A 25,877-nucleotide genomic window follows, 5' to 3' on the forward strand; every position below is an offset into this window, starting at 1 on the left:
AATTTCAGTCCTGGCATTTCTACTTATTTGAATAAGTCTCAACCTCTGTGAGCCTCAAATTCTCATTTGTAGAATAGAAAAAAAAAAATTCCTGCTCAGGAATAACTCAGGAATATAACACTGATGATGTGAATCAAATAATAAAGGTCTAAGCTTTACAAAGTAAGATGTTAGGGAAAATATATAAATCCTAGGCATGAATTTCAATTGAGCAATGCCTTGTCATTCTTTTACTAGCATTATTTTATTAAATAAAAACATTTCAACTAAAAATACTTCTCCCAAATTGTATGTAAGTTTTGCTTAAATTCCATTTCCTCTTGATATCAGGGTACAATATTGTTTAGTGTTTGCATGATATTTCCATATTAATTTTTTCCTTTCATAGCTTTATCTTTAGTAGGTTTATTGTATAGTATATTGTATCAATACACAGCCAAACTGATTTAGTCTTGAAGTTGACCCAAACCATCAGTTGGACTGTTAGTACTAATTTAATTTTCAAATACTGAATCAATGACTGATGATAATGGGCTGGGAAAGTCATTATCTGAAAAGTTGTACATTCAGAGCTTATATAGAAGCAAAGCCAAGTAGCACACAGAATGTACACTTTGGAGAGAAGCCCAGATTCACTTTCTTTCCCTAACACTATGGGCAATGTGGATGTGGGCAAATTACTTAACTTCTCAGGGGTTACTGTAGGGTTGGATTTGATGCATGTAAAGCACAGGATCTGGCCTCATAGAGATACTTGATACTCGGCAGCTGTCACAGGTCTATATGGTAAGTTTCCATGGGTAACACTGACAGTTGCTATGCCTGAAGTCTTAATCACTCAATGTTCATGTGTGGAATCTGCTTCATATTCCTCTGTTAAATGACAAGGAAGAAAACAGAACCCTTACGGTTATCACTGTAAAAAGGCAATATGTGTGCAGATTCTAATGAAGGATTGAGCTCTTTAACATACACTGTCTGGTGCTAAAATGAAATGGCTGTTTTCAAAAAAAATAGGGCCCAATTTAGTTTTAATTGTCCAACTTTTCTACTAAAGATGATTTCTAACTGGAGAGATAATTGCAATATATTTGGGCTTTTACTTTAATTAAACAGATAAGAGTCTCCATAAACTAGGAGAGAAACCAGGGCAACAGCTTATTTGTAAACTACCATGTATCTGAGGGCTACCTATTCTATAAAGAAAACACATGCCTTAATCATCTCCTAAGAAAATGAAAAATCCTGTAGCTTACTTGCACATTCTTCTGTAAACAGTATTTTTAAAGTTCTAGGTGCTAGGGAGGCAGAAAACCCAAACTGTCATGGGTTCTGTTTTGAAACGTTTCTACAATTTTCCACTTAAAGTTTTTTAATGATATGATCAGGTGAATGCCTTATTTTAAATCTATATTTAAAAACAAGAGGTAGGCACTTTTCCTAATTCTTTTCTTGATTTTCTTCTGCCTAAGTACTAACCATTTTTAGTACAATGCCCAAATTCAATGAGATCAAGATTCTAGGTTCTAAGGCATTTGTCATCAGGTTCCCTGTTTACTGACCTGGCGATCATAATTGATTTGAGTTTCTTGCTCAATATCAGAGTCCAACTCCGGCACGTCAGATAAATCCGAATCAGATTCTTCACTGTAGGAATCGGTGGCACCTTCTGCAGAAACATACCCCACAAGAAACAAGCAGAAATTCTTGGATTCTATATGGCTAAAAATTTTATTTAAAATACTTGCTTCTCTGTTATCGAAGTCAATAAAAATAACTACGCCATAGTTTTCATTTGCTGTATATTCTAAAACATCCTCTTTCTTTCATCTTTGGGTTAAGGTCAGTACACCTCTCACCACCTTTTCAGGAGTATTAATAGACTAGGATAATTTCCCCGCCCCCTTTTCTATACTTCTACTAGATAAAAGATCTTTGGATTTTAAATCTTGCTTTGAAAAGGGAAAAGAAGGAGGGCTGGTTTTACAGAGAAAGCTCAGACAAAAGGAAATCCAAGCACTTAGTTCAGTAAAGATCCTCTTCAGTCTGTTAACATGCCGACCAACTCTAGCAATTGCCATAGTCAAAACTGCTGCAGAACCCTTCCCAAGAAAAACATTTCCTCACATATTGCACAATCATTCCTGCCAACAGTAAATTAAAAGACTATACATCGATTGAGCTGGATTGTGGCCCATTCTTTGAACCCCATTCTGGAGGTAACTTCTCTTCCAAAGGTTACCTTGTCACCTAACCAAGCAGACCCGTCACCTATTACTGTCATCCCAAGGATGCTGAAATGTATGTGTTCATGTTATTTTCAAAGGTTAATTCTTCGCATAAACCTTAGACCTTAACTTGCATTTTGGTGTACACAAAATCCTTCAAAGGAAATTATCCAACTGACATTCAATTAGGCCATAGCTCAAAATTTTTTTCCTGTTTTTTTGTTTTAATTTAAAATTTATTCTAGGAACGAATTTTTCAAAATGGCTTTAACACTTTACCCTCAGAAGAGATGTTAGACCAGTCTTTAACATTTTTATTAAGAAATAAACAGGCACTGAAAAATTATTGCTGGTTTTACCCTGGGGTGCAGTTTCCAGCAGGCCATTGCTGACACCTTCTGGAATAAATCTCCACTGGAAAACTGAGTGGTCAGCCCCTCCTGTGCTTAATACCCACTGAAAGTCATGAGACCAGCGGACGTTCGTGACATGTGCAGAATGGCCCACATACTTTCTAAATTTGGCTCCTGAAAATACATTTTTGAGAAGATTAGTTTTGTAAAAAAAAAAGAGTGTATTGGTTAAAAAATTACATTCCTATTCATCTTGAGGAGTAAAACCTTTAAATATATTAGAAGATATAATTTTCAGTCTTCTATATCATAACAAACAAGCAAATGCTCCAAAAGATATCCCAATCATTTAAGTATGGATTAAGCTAAAAATGGATCTTAAAATTTAAGCACTGTGTCTAAAGACACATCTGAACCTGTTCTACACAACACCTACTGCTTTACCAGTTCTGAAAATAAATGCTAAAGAATGAATATCTTACACATTCTTATTTAAATACAAGATACAACAGGCAATCCTTTACAACTGGGAAACAGCAAATAATTCTGTGGGGGAAAAAAGTACAATTATTGTTTGTAGATGTAGAGTTGGGAGAATAAATTTTTTCTTTCTTAAATTGACTGCTTTACTCAGTCAACACCATCCCCAGGTAGTGAATGCAATAGAAAAAGTATGTGAGTTTACATTTGAGGTTGAATAACTGCAGCAAAATCTCCAGTGTATGGTTAGTACACAGCAGCATAAAGGCACCTATAGACATAAGCCTGGTCCATCTTATCATGGGGAGGCCTAGGACTCCAAAGACTATGGGAGATTTCAGGGACTAACAAGCACCACAGTCTACTTTAGAAATACTTCTACCTATGACAGTCCCTCTAAATGATAGCTCTTTAATGGGGCAAAAGGCCATTTGTTTAATTATCATATGTTTAAAACTTAAATACCCACTGGGGAGGTAATGATTTAAATTTATGCAAAGGTGGAAATGACTGCCACATGTCCTTTTCTTGAGAGCCTATTCTGACCAGGTGAGGTTTTATCATATCAGGGGCTCCAAAAAATACTGGAGGAATGCTACCCCAAAGGGAGGGAAGGAAGGACTGGACTCTCAAAAACAACTTTGCCCATTTCAAAGAGTTTCCTAAATCAGTTTTGGTAATTTAATAAAGTCAAACAGATACCAACTATGCTCAGGTGGAAATGATGGCTGATGATAATTCAATAATTAGGAAGCAAATATATATTCTTCTCATATCTCTATAAATCTTCTCGAGCTATCCTCTGCTGCCCTGACCTTTACACCCTCCTCAGAGATGATTTAACCATTTCTTTGGTGTTGTTTAAAAATACCCACAATTCTAAAAAAGTCAAACTCATGGAAACACATGGTAGATTTGTGGTTGTCAGGGTCTTGAGAGTGGGAGAAATAGGGATATGTGGGTCAAAGACACACTTTCAGATATAGGATAAATTCTGCAGATCTAGTAGTTTAAAATACTATAATTAATACTAAAGTTAATGATAATGTATAGTATACTTGAAAAGTGCTAAGAAAGTAGATTTCAATGTTTGGCTATTGACAGGTTCAAAAGTTGGAGAAATGCTTGTCAGTGGTACCCGGGGTACAGGGAGACAAGTACTGCACATTCTTGTCAGCTGCACTCTTTTATAAAACTTCCCCACAAGTACTTTTAGCACAAAAAGACCATAAGAGCCTAAATATCTATGAGGCAAATTGCAAGATTTATACATTACATGTCATGAAAAGCAGAACAGGTCAATTTCCTATGAGGACATGGATACTTCTGCAGATTTCAGAGGGAGGTTTGATTACTCTCACCATATTGTTACTTTGCCTGTCAACCTCTCCCTGTTCATTTGACTGTTTCCTGGGTGCCTTCATTCTCAGGGTTGTTTTACACATAAAGGTGTCTCATTTTGACAAATAGCACTACTCACTATTCCTCCCCACCTCCCATCCTAATAAGCAAACCCCAAATCTACATCTCCATTGCTATTTTCCAGACCCAAGTCCACTCTACAAGGCTCAGCAATAACACAGAAAATATCAACTCTCCTTGAACTCCCAAGACCTAACACTTGAGACCAATGGTATTGCTTTTGACTCTAATGATGTTTCTTCTGAATCCTGAATTCCCAGATACCTTCTGGTTGCCTAACTTCTGCAAGTAAATTACTCAATCTAACAAGAGATGTCCTATGACTCAAAAGTCCCATTAGGGGGAGAGAGAACAGTTTGAGTTAGGCATGGTGAGGTAATTTTGTGCCTCAAGCCTTTCAAACCGATGGTCATTTTGTCAAGTGTAAGTGATGGTGGTTTTGCTATGCATTTTATGTTCAGTCTTGTACCATAATTGTCACTGCTTCAAAACTGCTAGTTAGCGGAAAATGACTTTCTGATTACGTTTTCAATCCCTTTCCTTGCTTAATCTAAAAATCATTCAAGTGAAAGAGTTTTCAGGCAACAGCATATCCCTACTGATTACTTTCCCAAGATCAGATTTTCAGGGTGCAGGAGGGGAGCCTCAGAAAAGCCTGTGAATGGGCTTTGCCTAAACTTTGGAAGGAGGAAGAGAACAGGGTCATTATATGGTTAATTCAGGCACACTCTACAAAGCCTGAAGGTGCCACAAAAATTGAAGTAACATGATTTTAACAATAATAAAACAAACAGAACAAAACATGAGAGGAGAGAGGGTTGTTTTGAATCATACTTCCTCTCAAACTTTTTACCAGTTATGTCTGTCCAGTTTGCAAAATTAGTACCATGATAAGGGGTCCACAAACTGCATTATCACCAGAACAATCACTTTCAGATTTTATTTTAAATATATATGAAAGAATTTGCTTGGCTTCCTATGCATAAGCACAATTAGCTGCAATGCATAAAATAATTTTAATTATAATATTTTAGTGTAGGGAGTTCCTGCTGTGGCTCAGCAGTAACAAACCCTAGTATCCATGAAGATGCAGCTTCGATCTCAGTGGGTTAAGGAACCGGCATTGCCATGAGCTGTGGTGTAGGTTACAGATGTGATTCAGATCCCACGTTGCTGTGGCTGTGGAGCTGATAGGCAGCTGTAGCTCCGATTCGACCCCTGGTTGGGAACTTCCATATGCTACGGATGCAGCCCTAAAAAGACAAAAATAATAATAATATTTCAATGTAATATATAATTTAAATTATTATATTTACATAGATATGAAGATACAACTTGTTTAAAACATAAAACATGAGGCTTCTGAATCACAAGATGTTGAGTAATCTCTGTTAACAAATACTGACAAATTTTCTTTTTTTTTTTTTTTGTCTTTTTGCCTTTTCTAGGGCCGTTCCTTGGCACATGGAGGTTCCCAGGCTCGGGGTCTAATCGGAGCTGCAGCTGCCGACCTACACCAGAGCCACAGCAACAGGGTATCCGAGCCACGTCTGCAACCTACACCACAGCTCACGGCAACGCCAGATCCTTAACCCACTGAGCAAAGCTAGGGATCGAACCTCATGGTTCCTAGTCGGATTCATTAACCACTGTGCCATGACAGGAACTCCCTGACAAATTTTCAAAACCACAAATTTCAGAATGTCAGAGACATCAAACATCTGACTTAAAAGTATTAAAGAGTAAATACGAATACAAAGAAAAAAATAAATTGTCTATAGTAACAGACACCAAGAAAATAAGCCTTAATTATATTGTATCCATATTCTAGATTAAATTTTCATCTAATGAAACTTCTCTTTTGGCCTTACCTTTCTTGAGACAAGGAAATTTAAACAATTTAACCAGTCCAAAATCATCTCCAGATACCAGCACTGAGCTATTGTAGTTTGCATCCACCGAGTTGACGTCAGTGACATCAGTGTATTTTGGCCAAATTCCACTCACTTCTGGGCCTTTCACACATGTCCAGGAGGCCCAGGGAATCCCTTTGATTTCTTCTTTACTTGTTAAAGGCTTCCCAGCTGAAAATAATCAATACATTTTAACATAATGCTGCATTTAAATAAAAGTAATATTAAATTTACTTTATTAACTTTTCCTCATAGAGGTCTAAAGCCTTTGTTTGAAAATGTTTATAAAACAGGAAATGATAAATTCTAATCTCTTTCCTGAACTGGTGATTTATTTTTTTCCTAGGACGTTTAAAGAAAGCACAGACTCAGAACTCAGGTCTGAATAAGAAAATGATGGTTGGGAGTTCCCATTGTGGCTCAGCGGGTTAAGAGCCCCACTAGTATCCATGAGGATGCAGGTTCCATCCTTGGCCTTGCTCAGTAGGCTAAGGATCCCATGTTGCAGCAAGCATAGATGTGGTCCGGATCCTGCATTGCTGTGGCTGTGGTGTAGGCCAGGCTACTTCCATATGCCTCAGGTGCAGCTCTAAAAGAAAAAAAATAAAGACAGAAAATGATCATCATACTAAATCTAGTATCTCACACTACTAAAATTTCTGATTTTAATTGTTCAGATACAGATGATATTATGCTTTGTGTTATTGATAAAACAACTATTATTAACTAATAAATTATCATATTTAGTTGCCAACATTTTGTCAGGTTTTTAAAAAATTAATTTGGAACTCCTACTTTTCATAATTGAAGGAATCATAGAAGTGATTTTTAAAAATCCAGGCTCAATTAATCAGTGAAAAAAATTAATGGATTTTACTATTTAAATTTTGAAGTGCTAGACAATGAAAATCCACCAAATTTTGATGAAATAATGTAATTAGTTGGGGAATATAGTCCTAACAATTGCCTCTTATGTGTAGGGCACAATACCCAGTTTCCACCAGGGCTGGTGAGGGATGCCCCCAAGTGCTCACAAAAGAAGAAGCACAAGGATGAAGAAAAGTTGGAAGCTCCCTTCATGGCTCAGCCGTTAATAATACCGACTAGGATTCATGAGGATGCGTATTCGATCCCTGTCCTTGCTCAGTTGGTTAAGGATCTGGCATTGCTGTTGGCTGTGGTATAGGTCACAGACATGGCTCCGATCCCACGTTGCTGTGGCTGTGGTGTAGGCTGGCAGCTGCAACTCTGATTTGACCCCTAGCCTGGGAACTTCCACATGCTGTGGGCGCAACCCTAAAAAGCAAATAAACAAATGAAAAAATGAAATGCTTAGGCAAACTATTACATTTAGAATGGATAAACAATAAGGTCTTATGGTAAAGCACAGGCAACTATATCTATTCCCCTGGGATAGACCATGATGGAAAAGAGTATTTAAAAAAAGAAAAAAAATATATATATATATATGACTGAGTCACTTTGCCATACAGCAGAAATTGGTACAACATTGTAAATCAACTATACTTTTATAAAAATTAAATTAAAAAAAGAAATGCTTGGGAAAATGCTTAGTCATACACAATTTAAAAATTCAAAATCAAGATAATTAGGTGTATTACCTCATACTTTCTCCCTCAAAATAAACAAATATTTTTCAATAAAGAATCTATGAAAATAGATGTTCTTGTATATTATTGGTGTGTTGTCAAATGGGCACTTAGAAATTCTAGACTCTAACACAGCATTACATAAAAATCCAGTATAAAGATCATAGATTCAGAGTTTACAGTTGGAAATACAGTCTTGGGTTCAGTGTTCTTGCTTTACAGAATATATCCAAAGAAGTAACTCGGAAGAGAAAATCCCACCTCTGCAAAGATATTTGGAGCTGAACTGTGTGTACTGGCAAAGAAATTAGAAATAATCCCAAATGCTTAGTAATAGGGGAATGAGAATGCAAATCATGAAATTATCACTGATCAGGATGTTATTTTGTTATTTCAAATGACAAATGTGTTCCATATTTTTTCATATATAGAAAAAATATATGAAATACTATCAAGCAAAGAAAGCAGACACAAGGAAATATGCACCTAGTAATGGTGTACTGATGAATTGATGGAGTATAGGCTCTTAAAAAGTTGAAGTTTTATTATATGTTACCTTATTTTATGGTAAAGGTTTATTTTTCAATGAAAAATTTAAGATAAAATATAATTATCTGAGGTCAAGATTTATGTTAAACATTAAATTTTTCCTCTTACATTAAAATAATCATTAATCAATGATTATAATACAGAAATTTATCTTTTATTTATTATTTTAGTATCACAAACTAAGTGTTCCTGAATGATAATTATATAAATAAGATGAATCTCTTATAAAAGTTGTAGTGGGGGTTACAAATAAAATGTGCTTTTTTTTTAAATCCCAATTAGCACATGTCACCAAAAAATCCTTATGAAAGACACAGATTCGAGACTAAAACAATCACAGTAACTGAGGATTGTGATCCTCAAATCTTCAGTGTATTTAAGTATTTTTTTCCTTTTGCTCATCATTGGGTTTTCTTTATATACTATAGGTAGACAAGTTGACCCTTGAACAACTCGGGGGGCCAACTCTCCACACAGTTGAAAATCCATGTATAACTTAGAGTCGACCCTTTGTATCCATGGTGCCATATCCACAGGTGTAAACAACCTCCTACTGTGTAGTACTGTGGAACATACTTTTTTAAAAAAAATCCACGTATAAGACTAGTGCCTTCAAATCTGTGTTGTTCAAAGGTCAACTGTCCATTATAACAACTGCAAGTATTTATGCCCAGTCTGTATGTGTCTTTTCATTTTATTCATGGTCTCTATTGTTGTGCAATAACTTTTTATTTTAATGAGTTCCAATCTGAGTCTTTTCTTTGAGAGTTTATGGTTTGAGGGTCTTGTTTCTGAAAACATTGTTTGCCCTGAGGTCCTAACGATATCCTCACTTATGTTCTGCACATAGTTCAAAGTTGGGCTTTGAACAAACATCCAATGCCCCTGTACTTACAGGGCATTTTGTAGAACAGCCGTTCTCCAGCGCCATCATTAGTTTGCAAGTATTTACTATCCAAGGACCAGTCAATGTGTGTGATAAAACTGAGAGACTTGTTGCATTCTCCTATTTTCTTATAGCGCTGGGCGACAGCATAGACGTCTACTGGGCCGTCGTTGGATCCCACTGCCAGATAAGAACCGTCTGGAGAAAATTTCATTTCGTGAATGACTTCTTTTCGATCTTTGATATGAACCACTTCTGTCATATCTCTATAAGAATAAAAAAGCAAAGCGATAATCAGCAAAGCTAGAAATAGGAACCCCAAGTCATGTTTCCAAGTTTGTGTGCCACAGGGAAAAAAACTGTTTTGAAAGGAAGGGAAAGCCTCCATGGCCAATGTAGGAAAAATTAAACATTTTAAATAATATATTGGGCTTACAAAGTAAAAAATAATAAAAATTTAATGAAGTGCATTTTTACTTTGATGTTTAATCCTATGTACTATTTTTCCCTAAAACTTTTTATTTAAAAAAATTGGGGTTTGTAAAATTGTTTTAAAAATATATCACAGAGAAAGGCAAAATATATCAAGGTTAACATGAAAATAAACCATCTTTTTTGTTCTTTAGGAACAAAAAACCGGTGACTATTAAGTTTGGTGCTTGCTGCAATAAGATCAAGTCTAAAAAGCAGAAGAGGAAATTTACTTTCTTCATGTTGATTTTTTAAAGTAACTGTTTAACTTTCATTATGAAAGGTCAATAATCCATGCATGGAATCACTGGAATATTTTGTACCCTTTCTGATCAGTTTCTGCTAAGAATTTCTGCCCTTATTTGAGAGCTCCCTGAGGTTTTTTTTCCTTCTGCTATACAGACAAAAATCATAACTAGCAGGTCCCCTGAGCTAGTAATGATGCTCTCATCGACTCCAAAATGAACCGAATGCATAAATAATGGAAAATATTTGCTTATACATAATAATTTCTCATATCTGTTAGCATTTATTAATAGCATTATAGTTTACAGTAATGTCAAAATAGATGTGGGAGGATTTTTTGGGGGGGTTTGGGAAATCCATCAAAAAGAAAACTTGGTAATGAGCCATCTTTTCACATATTGCTAAGCAAAGAAAGAAAATGTTGCCCACTCATTTGGTAACATGTTCCATGTGGCCGGTAATGAGAATTTAGTGTAATAAACCATGTCCAGAGCATTTTTCAAAGCTATATAGAATTTGCTATGTGTGAGAGAGGTAGTTCTAATTTACAACTTGCATTTCCTTTCTGTAATAACAAAATGTGCAAGCCAAAAAACAACCAATGTGTTCACAGGAATCATAAGGGCGGGTCATAATTTTTGTACAGTAGAAATAATATAGGATGTTAATAAATATGAAATGTTCCATTTTACTGTTGATTATAGGTGGAAAAAATCTTTTGCTTGTATTTGAGCTCACCTCTAAAAATTTGGTGCTGTTGGAGGCTGCTTTCTTCTTTTGCCCTCTTTTCTTGGCTTAATACAAGCCCATAACCTCTTATCTAAAGCCCATGAGTTCATTACTCATTGGATTTCAGAAAGGTTTACATACAATATATTATGTAACGTGCCCAGGAGGAGCGAGGGCAGCACCTTAATATTTTATGAACACATTAATATTTTTGCAGCAAATCATGATACATGATTATTCCTTCTAAGAGATTAATAGACTGTGAACAAGCTCACATCAGTTCACTGGGTCAGGCTGTGCTGCTAAATAAGTTACCAAAGAATGTTGGATTTTCAGTGTTTGGATTTTGGAGTTATAGATAGGGGAATGTGAATCGATAGTGATCCTATGAAAATAGTAAATGCATTTTTCCTAAGGTCCTGGCATACTTTATGACCAGGAGAATTAATTTTAACAAAAAAAATCCCGAATCTCCTTTTCCATATCAGTACGTGCCTGACTCGAAGAACGATGAAAGATCCGTCCTTCATGCCCAGCGCCAACTGTGATCCATCGGGGCTGAAAGCGACGCTGCGAACGGCCTCCTCCATGTTACAGCGGGCGATCAAGGCATGGTCCGCCAGACTCCACAGCCTAAGCGCAGTTCCAAGGAAAAAACAAAACAAAACAGCTTCTCATAGCCATCAGTCACGAGGCTGAAGGACAGTTTACTAGTGTGGTAATTTCCAGAAAGGATCCAGGAACGTCACACCAGTGTCCTTCCTCGCTGCATGCCTGGGAATCCGGGAAAGTGCTTAGTTTAACTTTGGGCTATTTTCACCACGTGAAATATCCAGCAAGAACTACAAAGTGAGAAAATATTTCCAAAGATCTTGAGAATAGTAAAATAAGGAAATTTTAAACACGCCTCCACACAAAATTGTTTTTCTCTTTAGAAATTAAAAATTGTTCTTTAGACCAACGGTTGTTAGTAACACTAATAGGATAAGAAATACAACTTTGGAATGGATAATCAATGGGATCCTGCTGTATAGCACTGGGAGCTACGTCTGGTCACTTGTGATGTGAGCATGATAATGTGAGAAAAAAGAATACATATATGTATGTATGACTGGGTCACCTTGCTGTGCAGTAGAAAATTGACACTGTAAACCAGGTATAATGGAAAATAAATAAAAATCATTATAAAAAATAAAAACAAAAAAATAAAAAATAAAAGGAAAAAATCAGTGGAAATCATCATTAAAAAAAAGAAATACTACTAAATGCTTTTAGTTTTTTTTTTACATGAAGATCCTTTTAATAACTGTTAGTAACTGTTGATGTGTTAGTAAGCACATGAAGATTGAAATACACGTTATGTTTGTTGTATAAGTAAAAGTATCAAGATGCAGAACAAATGACACTCCTGCCCAGTATTTAGATGGTTCCAAAGTTGCCTGTACACACTCATTTGCTGTCACTCCTCTCAAATTCCCTGGGTGCCCCACTGCTGATAGGGCCCCTCTTGGCGGGGGCCGGGGGGATACTTCTCTGCACCCCATCTGATGAGCACAGCTGCTGCTAGAGAAATGGAGGGCAAGTGCATGTGCACAGAATTTTCAGCAGTTCCTGGAACACCTACCTCATCCAGGCACAGCAAAGAGAGAGAACTAAATATTTGAAGACACAAATAAGGGTTTCCACATCAGTTGCAAGTGTGGTATCTGACCTCTCTCTGTTAGTATTTGAAGACAGTCTCCTCTTAACAATGCAAACAGCAGTATCTGCGAGGGGAACTGAGAATCTAAGTTTTGCAATAAAGAGGCAAGAGTAAGCCAAATGTTTCTCTAAATGTACTTGCCATCAGAAGGGGTGGGCATTCTCCTTACAATGCAGGGCTGCACAGTGAATAGTTTACTGATCCCTTAGGCAGCCTGCACTGTTCAAACTAAAGTTTATGGCTTTCCATACCTTGTGCATTATTCATGATCTCATGCTATTTTTAGCTTTGTACTATTTAAGCAATGTAGGCTTTGCTTTACTAGGGTGAAGAAACCATCACTCCTCAGTCAACTGTGCTATCCTTATAAAGCTACTAAGCTAGGCTTTGTAAGAAATTATGACTTATACCCTTCCTAAATTTCAATACTCAGTGTAAAATTCTCTTTAAAATTTTAGCCAAATTAATGACTAACAGGAGTAATATATATTCTGGGGCATATTTTCTTAGGAACGAGCACTTCCCTTTGATTTGAAGATACCACTCATTCCACCTGAGACTTTACAGAGAAAGAATCACTCACTCATGTGTGGAAGATGACTTTGAAAAACCAGAAGTTCAGTTCTATTAGTGATGTCTTCAGTCAGCTGTGAAATTACCATGCAGCCCCCAACAGGACTAAAGGTACGAGGGGGAAATATGACCTTATCACAGATGAGGGCCCTCAGCTCACATCCTCAACAGGAAGAGACCTGGAGGCCAATCTCATCAGTAGGAGTATTTTCTCATCTAAGAACCCTTTCTTGACTTAAGATGGAGCCAAAGAAAGACAGCAATAACCAAAGGCCCGGAAGCATACTGTTGTTGAGCCAGATGTCTCAACATTCCCTTTGGAAACTGTGTGGTTCTGTGCTGTAGGTTATCCTTCTCTTAAAGTAACCAGCAAATCTGGGCAAAATCAATGTTACCCCAGGACGTCAGTGAAGTGACAGCGGCCACTGGCCGGACTTTACCTGACAGAGCGATCGTCGCTGCCCGTCACAGCCAGTGGCTTCTTGGGGTGCAGGGCCAGAGCCCAGAGCTCCCCCTCACAGTGGCCCTGCAGGATCAGCATCGGCTTGTCCCGCTCTCGCACGATCACTTCAAAGATCTCACTGTCCTGGGTCCCTGCTAGAAGGCGGTCTGCTTTCCAGCACACACTCCGGATAGAGAGGCCTGACAAAAATAAATGAGTAAAACAGAGCCATATCCCCACACCATTCATAAATAAAATACCTAACGAAACACCCTGTCACCAGGATAGCATCTAAGCTACACATCTGAACAATGCTTGGGTTGGAGAGTCAACCCCAGACACCATTCTGTGTCACTGCCTGTCACATTCCTTGCGTTGGTGGTTTCCTCACGCCAACCCCCGTGGCCTATTTTGTACAAGAATGAATGTTCTTTCCTGTCTGACTTACGCTAGCTATGTGCTTTTACAGCAGGGACTACATTAAATAAGATTATCTTTTTTTAAAATAATGATTTTATTCTTTCCATTATAGCTGGTTTACAGTGTTCTGTCAATTTCACACATACACGTACACATTCTTTTTTCTCACATTATCATGCTCCATCATAAGTGACTAGACATAGTTTCCAGTAAATACGATATCTTAAAGTGAAGGTAAGTGCAGGAATGGGTCTTTATGAAAACCTAACCCTCTTTGAAATAATTTCCTTCTGATTTGCTATGGAAAAGTTAATATAATCACTTCAATCTTTAGGAGGCTAACATTGTTATAAAATTATACATGGGAGATACTACGGAACGGTTAATTATCATATTAGGCAAGTTGAGTGTTTATTTGATCAGAACCCAGACTCATTCTGCTGGATAAACAGATGCACCACGTCCCAGAAAAATGCAAATGAAACTCTAATTTGTTCTCAGAATACCACCGTGCATTTGAAGACGTTATTCTTCACTGACTTGACAACTGGGGGAATGTCTCTAAAAGCACAGTCCTCCTTTTAAATCCGACCCTCCGTCTCTGCATTCCATCCTCTCGAAGCAGATCCTCAGTTGCCTGCCTGAAGTTTTGATCTCGTGGGCTTTTCACTTATCTGTTCTGTTCCTCACCAGGTATGTTATTTATTTGCTTACATAGTAAATTTTCTCAGTCTGAATTAGAAATACAAAAGCAATCCCAGTTTTATAACTACTTTAAACTACTTAAGGAGGTGACAAGCTTTGAGATTTGAGTTGCCTCCCCAGCTGGCTCTGCCTTTGTTGTAGAAAGTACCAGAAGTCAGAGCACCTGGGCTTCAGTTCTGTTCTATGCCTGATTGGCCAGACACGCCAGGGGGAGCCCCATTTCTCTGGGGACCAGTTTTTCTCTCCATAAATGCAGACCATAATAATGGACACTATGTAATTTATCATCCAAATCAGGACTCCTCTGAAAGTAAAAGTATTCTCTAAAAATTATTAAATTTACATAATCTTTTGAAATAGTTATTAACCAAGAAAGCAGCTTTACTATGTTGAAAGATCTATTAAATAATTCTATCAAAAATATTTTCAAATCTAAAATTCTCATTATACTTTATTACTTTAGAGCAAAAGGTCTAGGACAGAAGAGTGAATAAACATAGAGATGTTTGGGGCCATGACACTCAGCCAGACCTAGAATGGGGGATACGCGTTGTTATACATGTGTCAAAACTCACAGAATATACACCACCAAGAGCAAACCCTGATGTGAGCTATAGGATTTGGGGGATGATGTATCAGGGCAGGTTCATCATTGTAACCAACATTCCATTCAGGCGGGGGAGGTTGATAGTCAGTGGTGGGGGGCGGGCATATAGGAGAAATCTCTGTACCTTCCACTCAGTTTTGCAGTGAGCCTAAAACTGCAAAGATCCAGGACAAATGCTGGGACGACAGAAGGGTTAACTGGTGATATATGGATACCCTGACGGAGATCCTCATCCTCACTGTGGTCTTGAGAGGACCCGATGAGATAATGCATTTATTTACAAAAACGTGTTTTTTAAGGTACAACATGATTATTATATAAGATAACCCTCTTTTTTCCTGCTTTGAATTCACTGTTTTGTGTCTTGAAATGGAAGGAGACAGCACACAGGCAGACTGATTGTTCCTGCTGTGGGGAGTAAGTAGGGATACCTTGGCAACGGCTAGTTCAGGGTCAATCACTCAAAATCTTCCACTGCAAACATCACGGCAGGCTCTCGAGGTTGAAAAGGACAGATGTGTGTGGAAAGCACTGGGGACAAGATGGCAGGCTGACAGGGCAGAAAGCTCAGCTGAGGAGGAAACAATTCTTTTGCTACTCTCTCTTTCTTGTCCATATATCTTTCCTATGCTTTTTCAGAGGTTTAGTGACTGTTCACTAATTAACATATTTCAGTTTCCTCTAGGAGAGGAATGAATTTGCTGTCTCCCCAGCAGGTTTTTTGTATAATTTTGTTACAGAAAAGGTAATAACACTTTGTTCTTCAGAAGCAGGAAGTAAAGAGGGATATTAAATATATTCCAACATTGGCAGAAAACATAAAATAATTTACTTATTAGTCATTGTCCATCTCCTCTCACTTATGTCTGTGAAGAGTTTTCTCACATTGCTGTATCCTCAGTTCCTAGCACAGGCACTGGCATGTAGTAGATGCTCAGTAAGAATTGTTGAATGAATATAACATTAAAATCACAAACATTTCTTGCGTCTTTGGAGATACCAAGAGATAAAAGACAACATCCTTATTCTCAATGAGAACATTCAAAGAAGGAGGGATATATTCATTCATTCACATGAAACATTTTTACTGAGCATCTACTACATGTCCAAGACTGGAGCTTGAGCAGGGAACAAGCCAGACCCATGCCCTTGTGGCATTTGCTTTCTGAGGAGCCAGACATTTGTAAGCAAATACCTACATGCCAACACCAATTAAAATGATATAAACAAGAAGACACAATTATGGACAGTCTCTTCCATAAATGGTGTTGGGAAAACCAGACAGTCATATGCAAAAGAAACATATAAAAATAAACTCAAAATGGATTAAAGACTTGAATGTAAGACCTGAAACTGTAAAACTCCCAGAAGAAAACATAGGTGGGGGGGGCTCCTTGATATCAGTCTTGGTGATGATTTTTTGGCTCTGACACCAAAAGCAAAGGCAATAAAAGCAAAAATAAACAAGTGGGACTACATCAAACTAGAAAGCTTCTGTACAGCTTCTGTACATCAACAAAATGATAAGACAACCAGTTCAATGGGAGAAAATATCTGCAAATTATAGATCTTATAAAGGGTTCATATCCCCCAAATATAAAGAATTTTGTGCAAATCAATAGCAAAAGACCTCCAAACAATTTGGGCAGAGGTGGGAGTACCTTTTGTGGCTCAACAGTAAGGAACCCAACTAGTATCCATGAGGACTCAGATTTGATCCCTGGTCCCACTTGGTAGGTTAAGGATTTGGCGTTGTTGTGAGCTGTGATGTAGGTCGCAAACTTTTGCTTCCACACCGCAAACAAACAAACAAAACACACACACACAAACAATGAAAAAACAACCTATGGAATGGGAGAAAATAGTTGCAAATGATCCAACTGACAAGGGCTTAATCTCCAAAATATACAAACAACTCATACAGCTCAACAACAAAAAAACAAGCAACCCAATCAAAAAATGGGCAGATCTAAATAGGCATTTCTCCAAAGAAGATGTCCAGTAGGCACGTGAGAAAATGCTCAACATCACCAATTATTAGAGAAATGCAAATCAAAACTATAATGAGGCACCACTCCACACTGGTCTGAATGGTCATCATTAGTAAATCTACAAATAACAAATGCTGCAGAAGGTGTAAAGAAAAGGCAACCCTCTTACACTGTTGGTGAGAATGTAAATTGTTACAACCACTATGGAAAACAGTATGGAGGTTCCTCAGAAAACTAAGTATATGCCCAGGCATGGGACTGATCTAGTAATCCTATGCCTGGGCATATATCCAGACAAAACTTTCATTCAAAAAGATACACACAAACCTATGTTCACCACAGCACTATTCACAATAGCCAAGACATGGAAACAACATAAATGTCCATTGACAGATGAATGGATTAAAAGGTGTGGTACCTATACACAACAGAATACTACTCAGCCATAATAAAGAGCAAAATACCACCCACAGCAACATGGATGCAACTAGAGATTTTCATACTCAGTGAAGTAAGTCAGCAAGAGAAAGACAAATACTATATGATATCACTTATACATGGAGTCTAAAATATGGCACAAATGAACCTACCTACAAAACAGAAACAGACTCACATACATCGACAACAGACTTGTGGTTGCCAAAGGGGATGGGGGAGAGACTGGGAGTTTAGGATTAATAGATGCAAACTATAATATTAGAATGGGTAGAAAATAAGCTCCTACTGCATAGCACAGGGAACTATAGCTAATTTTTCTGGATAGACCATGATAGAAAAGAATATAAAGAAGAATGCATACACACACACACACACACACACACACACACATACGTGTATATATACATATATATAATGAGTCACTTTGCTGTACAGCAGAAATTGGCACAACATATATTTTATGGTTGATTAACATCAACTATACACTAAGAAAATCAAGTTTGGTTAAAAATTTTTTTGCTTTGTCTTTATGAGGCTTAGAACAAAGAAAAACCTTCCATCTCAGCTAAGACTATGAGGCAGTCAAGCTACACAGCACCCAGCTGTTTTCAGACTGTCCATGGAGTTCTTGGATTACTAGAAATGCCTCGGGGGCCTGGCAAAGAGAGTACAGGGAAATGAGAGAGGGAAGCAGAGTCTGAGGATCACACCCTGCTTTTCCCTCAACAACTCACAGTCTGTGTTTTATCACAGATTTCATTTGAAAAAACGGTTGCACTGAACCAATCACCATAAGGAGGAAGCTTTACATGTGGCACAGGCAATGAAGTTAAACTGATCAGGATTATTTCTGATTTAGGAAGGGCAGAGGGAGAAGGAGAGAAAACCAGGGGAAGAGTTGTTACATTTTCATTGTTTACAACATAAACCTAATGAGCTGTGAACAATTTCTCTGGGGACCAACTCAGGCTCTCCGCATATACTTGGTTCTTCAAACAGATAAATTGGATTTTGTCACATCAGACAAGTCCACCCCAGGGGTCTACCTACAGAAATAGGTAAGATGCTTGGCCGCTCTTGCTTCCAAGATAATCATTTTAAAAAGGAATGAGTTCTTGAGGACACATCAATGGGTACAGAACTGCATTCAAGTTTCCTAATAATAGCTTTTTTTTCATCATTTTCAAACCTAACTTCTGTTTGGCATGCAAGACTGGTGAAGAGAACTGCCAGATTCTTCTGGACACATTCTGGAGAGTCCCTGAGGAATGGCAGATTCCTGACAGGGTTCTGGCACTCTTCCCCTTCTCCTATCTATCCAGGCATGGTTTAACTTCTCTGACACAAATGCAGAGGACAGTAATGTAATCACAGTTTCCTAGCTGGGATGGCTGAGGTGACCACTGCCTTGGGAAGTAGTTAAGCTGTCTTTGCTTCTTTATCTTCTGCTTTGGAGCTCAGAAAAATGTAAAATATTGTTAGAAATATGGTTAGAAATCTACCAAGAGTGATAAGAGAGCCAGGGAAAACCATCCTAATTGTTTTAAGCTACAGAAATTCTCTTTTCTTTGAAAAAGTACATGTTTCATAGACTTCTTATGGTCTGAACTGAAGGCATTTTGTAGAATTATGAGGAGTCCATATTTAGCACACCTTGCCCCTTCTCTGCTGCTCCAGTATGAGAAATATGGGGCTCTGGCCTGTGCTTGGTCTATACAGCCAGCAGATGGCAGTAGAGAGCAACCACCCACTTCAACATGAAAAGCCTCAGGCTAAGATCAAATTCTCACCAGCCCTTTGCTTGAGTTTTATATTCAGAACAGAAAGTGGGAAAGAGTATCTTTTCAATTCTCTCTGTGACAGTTCTGAAACCTGTGTATGGTGAGATCTACCCCAGGAGGATCATAAATATCAACATAGACCTAAAGGACATTGCTTATTTTCCACTAGTTTGTTGAATGGTTAAGTGCATGGACTGGATTTATATCCCAGCTATGTGACCTGGAAAATAGTTAATTTTTCAAATTTTCAGTTGTGCAGCCTGTAAACTGGAGAGAATATTAGTGCTTATACTTCACAGCATTGTTATGAGAATTCAATGCAATCATGTATTCACACACTCAACCCAGTGTCTGGTACTTAGGAAATTAAATATAAGTTTAAGTTATTTTAACCAGCAAGGTTTTTTTTTTTTTTTTTTTTTTTTTTTTTTCTTAAATTAAGTTTACATCTCAATGAAGAACAGCTTGCTGGGAGTGTGGTCAGATTCCATCCCTGGGAAGGGTCAGCCCAAGGAGCTATGAAGTTGCTGCATGCCTTCCCTTGAGTCTCTTAGTTATGTCCCTGTGTTACAACTTATTTGTTGTTTGTTATCGTTTTGATGTGCTAGCAGTAATGACTCTGAGAAGGAAAGGTTATGGTCTGACACACAAAGAGAGCACTATCTGGGGAGTAAAAATACCCCCCCCAATTATCTGGCCCAGGAAGGGCAGACTGGCAGTGGAGAGGGGGTTGGTACTTCTCAGTGTTTTTAAATCTGGTGCATTGAGGCCTGAAATATGGAAAAGGACCAAGAGCAGCTGCTCCAACACTTACTGTCCACCAGAATCTGTAAGCAAAGGGTTTTAAAAATATGGATACCTGGGAGTTCCCATCGTGGCACAGTGGTTAACGAATCCGACTAGGAACCAGGAGGTTGTGGGTTCGATCCCTGGCCTTGGTCAGTGAGTTAAAGATCTGGCGTTGCCGCGAGCTGTGGTGTAGGTTGCAGATGAGGCTCAGATCCCGTGTTGCTGTGGCTCTGGCGTAGGCCGGTGGCTACAGCTCCGATTCGACCCCTAGCCTGGGAACCTCCATATGCCGTGGGAGCGGCCCAAGAAATGGCAAAAAAAAAAAAAAAAAAAAATATGGATACCTGGACCCTTCCCACAAATTCCTCTCAATTGGTCTGGAGTGGGGCTAGACATAGTTATTTTTAGCTCCTCGGGGCTGAGAACCACTTGTTGAGAACCAACCACTATCAAGCTGTTCCCAAGCTAGTGTGTGTTTTTAGACTTTAGCCACACTATTGAAAATTCAGATTTGAAGGCTACATCACCAGTGATTCTAATGCAGTAGTTCTTCAGCCATACATTGTAAAACTCCACGCTAAAAGATTAGAAAGCCCAAGCCTTGATGAGCAGATGGCCAAAAATAAGTACCACTTTGAGAAATCAATTCTGAGTCAAACAGGCAAGCCCTACAAATGGTTGGGAATGGTCCTCCCCAGACACTGTCAGGCCCTGTGCCCAGGGCTTCGCCTGCTCTCCCAGGAAGACTCACATTGACCAGGAGGAGGCCTGGGGACAGTAAATATCTATTGAATAAATGACGAAATTACATCATAGACTGTTTACATTATTTGCCCCAAGTCCTAGAGTGAGCAGGCAATAGAGATAAAATGAGGAGTGAGGCAGCACAAGTCTGGAGCAATCTCTCTTCCCCACAAAGGAGTTTTCCTTCTCTGTGGAAGTGCACTCAGCACATGGTACCAAAGATCAGAGGAGACGAGGCGATGCCTTCTCCTATAAACCTATCCTCACTAAAGGTGCAAGACGAGGGAGCGCCAGGTGAAAGGTAACACAAGGGCAAGACGGAGGACATTTCACTTAGAGGGAAGAGGGAGTGTTGGGAGAAGGTGTGGAGAAAACAGCAGGGACCGCCTGCCTCCTGTCTCCCCTCAGGAGGGGGCATGAGGTGCCCAGGGAGTCTGGAAGTGGGCCAGGCTCCGGTGCCCTAGGGTGATATGAAAGGCAGAGTTTGGAACCTACAGTCAACAAGAGGGGGCAGACTTGCATCCCCAGGGATTCGTGAGTACAGGTGACTGGGGGGACAGGACTGGCCTTATGATTTCTGGAGTCCAATACAAATGGAAATGTGAGACCCCCTTGTTTAAAAATGAATAAAGAGTGATGACAGTGAGCAGTGAAACTAAGTGCAGGGCCCTTCAGAGCATGGGCCCCAGGCAACTACACACATTTCATGCTCTAGGAGCTACCCTCCCTGGGGTCCCTCACGCTGCTGGAGGATAAAGGGGATCCTGCATGCAGATCGCTTAGCACAGAGCAGACAACTGGCACCAGGAGCTGCTGCAGGAGAGCCAGGGCCTCTCCATGGGCTGGGCAGGGGCTGGTCTCAAAAGGGTTTGCAGCACCAAGTGCCCACGGCCTGCAGCTCCCATTTACAAGGGCTCCCTGCCTGAGAACTTCCCGCAGAATTCACAGTGAAAGATATGCTTTCCAAAATCCCTGTTGCCAACTCCAGTCCACAGGATCCCAAATCTCAGGAAATCTGAAGGATCCACAGAGCCTAACGGGCCTGAGAAGACAAAAACATTGCCAAGTCCACTGCTTCCACCCCAGGAAGAAACACTGGGCTGGTTTTCACAGGAAGCCGGCTCCATTGGAGTGTTTACCAGGGAATTACTACCAGAACGAGCCAGACAGTTAGCCTCTGCTTGTCTGCCACCACATTCCACATGGAGTCTGAACAAACAGCAGCAAACACCCCCCCCACCCCGACCTCTTCCGGCCGCACACATCACCATCCTGTTAGGGAATCACTGTCTGAAACTGCCCACCTTGGCCAGGCAGATAATAACTGCTTGCACGAGTTGTCTCACAACAGGAGGCCCTGATAAGGAACATAGTGCTGTCCTGAAGATGAACCAGTAATTTGGGAGGGGCCCATAGGAGTGAGAATCCTATTAAGAATCCTTGGCGCTGAGTCCATCTTGGCTGAGGGGAGGGCGCATCACCAAGAAGGACCCTGAGCCAGACCAAATGCAGGCCGAGCAAGATGACTGGCCAGAGACCAGAAAATGAACCCCATTCCCATAAATGGGAGACTGTAAGCCCCGTGGCAGAGTAATTCTCCTGGGTTCCCTCACCATGCTGCTCCCCCAAGAGGTGCCCCTTCCCATTAAAGCCTTTTGCTTTGTCAGTATGTGTGTCTCCTCGGACAATTCACTTTCGAGTGTCAGACAAGAGCCCATGTTCTGACCCTGGAAGGGGTTCCCCCTTCCTGCAATAGTCCCAGTGCCTGAATGTTCGTCTACAGGTCCTCTACTCCCTCAGGACAAGAGTGATGCAGGCGGCATGGCCCAAAGTACCAAGAGGAGTAGACAGGGATAGAGGGGCTGGAGGTGATGGGAGTGGAGGTGAGTAATGAAGCAAGGGACCAGGAGAACAAAAGAAGGTGCTTGCTTTGTTTCTATTGTTAATAAGGTTGTTTTCAGAATTTGAGAGCTGGTTCTCTGAACTGCCCATACCAGGGTTTCCCAACCACAGTATTGTAAACTTTTGGGGCCAGATAATTCTTCGTTGAGGTATGTATCATTGCAAGGTGTCACTATAGGATGTTTAGCAGCATCCCTGGCCTCTATTCAGAAATCCCAGCAGCACCCTCCCCTCCACTGACAATCAAAAATGTCTCCAGACAATACCAAATGTCTTCCAGAGGATAAAAGCAGCCCTGAGTGAACATCACTGGGCAGAATGATCCTCAATGTTCTCTGAGGAAGCAAAATAGTAATAAAAGGATGGGCCGTGGAGAGAGAGACTCCTAGAATCCCATCTCTAGTCCTGCCCCACTCTGGTCCACTCTCCGCTCCTGAGCAGGAAGAGTCCTGACCATAAACTCACCCCTCTAAGCCCTTCTATGGCCTCCTATTGCTGATCCATGGGAGCCGAGTTTGAACAACAACAGTTATCTGTTCCTCCCTCTGAAGCCTTGTCACCTGTCACTCTGTACTTCAGTTACACACCACACTCTTCATCCATTCATGTTTCCAGGGTGCCTACATGCGCCAGGCACTGTTCTAAGTGCTTGGGAGGCATCAGTGAGCAAAGAGACTCCTGCTTTGTAGAAACACATAACAGTCATTACCATAAGAACAGGTAAATTAAATTGTGTTTACAAGGTGAAAAGAAGATCTGGGGAAAAGGGATCAGGACTGCCGGGATGGTGGAGGGAGAGCAGGTTGTGATTTTAAATAATGTCATCAGGTCAGCTTCTCTTGAGCAAAGGCTTTAAGGAGAGGGGGCACTAGGCACACAGATTCCTGGGAAGAGTGTGGCAAGCAGAGGGAACAGCCTGGGAGCACAGAGGCAGGGAAGAGGAGCAGTCTGAGCAGAGGGCAGAGCAGAGTGAGGGAAGGAGACATGAAGGAGCTCAAGGCTGGAAGGCCATCCTAAGGACTTGGACTCTTTTCTGAGGAAAATGGAGTGACGGCAGGGTTTTGAGAAAATGTGGTCTGGCTCATGTAGATTTCAAACATCTCCCTTTGACTGCTATTCTGAGAATCATGGCTGCAGCATGGACACAAGTTGCAAAGCAACTATAGTAGTCTGTGTGCAAGATGGTGATTCAGACCAGCTAGGAGGATGTAGAGATAGTGAGAAGGCTAAGAAGAGGCATTTTGTATCCCCAAGACCCCAGCCTCCTAGGCTTGCTCACTGCTGAAGAATGCTGCTTGATCTAATGCAGGATATCTCTGGATTCAGAGTTTAGAGTTCGTTAGACATAGAGACAACTCAACAACTATGTGTTGGAAGTTAAAGACACCAATAAAATGCCTGAAGCACACTCTTTAGAAGAACTTGTCCCATAAGAGAAATGCAAATCAAAACTACCATGAGATATCACCTCACACCAGTCAGAATGGCCATCATTAACAAATCCACAAATAACAAGTGCTGGAGGGGCTGTGGAGAAAAGGGAACCCTCCTGCACTGTTGGTGGGAATGTAAACTGGTACAGCCACTATGGAGAACAGTTTGGAGATACCTTAGAAATCTATACATAGAACTTCCATATGACCCCGCAATCCCACTCTTGGGCATCTATCCGGACAAAACTCTACTTAAAAGAGACACGTGGAGTTCCCGTCGTGGCACAGTGGTTAACGAATCCGACTAGGAACCATGAGGTTGCGGGTTTGGTCCCTGCCCTTGCTCAGTGGGTTAACGATCCGGCATTGCCGTGAGCTGTGTTGTAGGTTGCAGATGCGGCTAGGATCCCGCGTTGCTGTGGCTCTGGCATAGGCTGGTGGCTACAGCTCCGATTCAACCCCTAGCCTGGGAGCCTCCATATGCCGCGGGAGCGGCCCAAGAAATAGCAATAACAACAACAACAAAAAGACAAAATAAAATAAAATAAAATAAAATACATTAATAAAAAAAAAAAGAGAGACACGTGCACCCACATGTTCATTGCAGCACTATTCACAGAGCCAGGACATGGAAACAACCCAAACGTCCATCGACAGATGATTGGATTCGGAAGATGTGGTATATATACACAGTGGAATACTACTTAGCCATAAAAAAGGATGATGACATAATGCCATTTGCAGCAACATGGATGGAACTAGAGAATCTCATAATGAGTGAAATGAGCCAGAAAGACAAAGACAAATGCCATATGATATCACTTATAACTGGAATCTAATATCCAGCACAAATGAACATCTCCTCAGAAAGAAAATCATGGACTTGGAGAAAAGACTTTTGGCTGCCTGATGGGAGGGGGAGGGAGTGGGAGGGATCGGGAGCTTGGGCTTATCAGATACAACTTAGAATAGATTTACAAGGAGATCCTGCTGAATAGCATTGAGAACTTTGTCTAGATACTCATGTTGCAACAGAAGAAAGGGGGGGGGAACAGTAATTGTAATGTATACATGTAAGGATAACCTGACTCCCTTGCTGTACAGCGGGAAAAAAAAAAAAAACTTAATAAAAAAAAAAGAAAGAAAAAAAATTATAAAGTCGACAAATGATTTAAAAAAAAAAAAAAAGAAGAACTTGTCCAGTTCCTAGGCACTTGGTAGATGCTTAATAAATGCTTACTGAATGAATAAATAAGTGAATAATGCATCTTCTACTGTGTGAATAATTACTGTACTCCTTTAGACATAATCATTTACAACCATTAACTCAAAGTATTTTATTATCATAGAAGTAATTCATTTGATTGCCTTGCTTTAAGAATTATTTTTGACTTTTCTTGCTACTACTATAAGTCGTTTAAGTTTATTGTTTTACCAAGACCATAAATTTGTTTTTAAAATGA

At 39.7% G+C, this 25,877-nt stretch overlaps 1 protein-coding gene across 3 annotated transcripts in view; it reads right to left on the reverse strand.

Annotated features, from left to right (window-relative positions):
- Positions 1-25,877, reverse strand: part of EML6 (echinoderm microtubule associated protein like 6) — a 285,579-nt gene that overhangs the window by 104,312 nt on the left and 155,390 nt on the right. For all 3 annotated transcript variants that reach the window (XM_021087539.1, XM_021087538.1, XM_021087537.1), the window contains exons 8-13: positions 13,603-13,804; positions 11,383-11,520; positions 9,451-9,707; positions 6,355-6,567; positions 2,588-2,755; positions 1,563-1,669 (exon numbers count right to left, since the gene is read on the reverse strand). In XM_021087539.1, coding sequence (XP_020943198.1) covers positions 1,563-1,669; positions 2,588-2,755; positions 6,355-6,567; positions 9,451-9,707; positions 11,383-11,520; positions 13,603-13,804 — 1,085 coding nt within the window. The remainder of the gene's footprint in view (positions 1-1,562; positions 1,670-2,587; positions 2,756-6,354; positions 6,568-9,450; positions 9,708-11,382; positions 11,521-13,602; positions 13,805-25,877) is intronic.

This window comes from Sus scrofa, chromosome 3, assembly GCF_000003025.6.
Source record: "Sus scrofa isolate TJ Tabasco breed Duroc chromosome 3, Sscrofa11.1, whole genome shotgun sequence".
Taxonomy (NCBI): Eukaryota; Metazoa; Chordata; class Mammalia; order Artiodactyla; family Suidae; genus Sus; species Sus scrofa.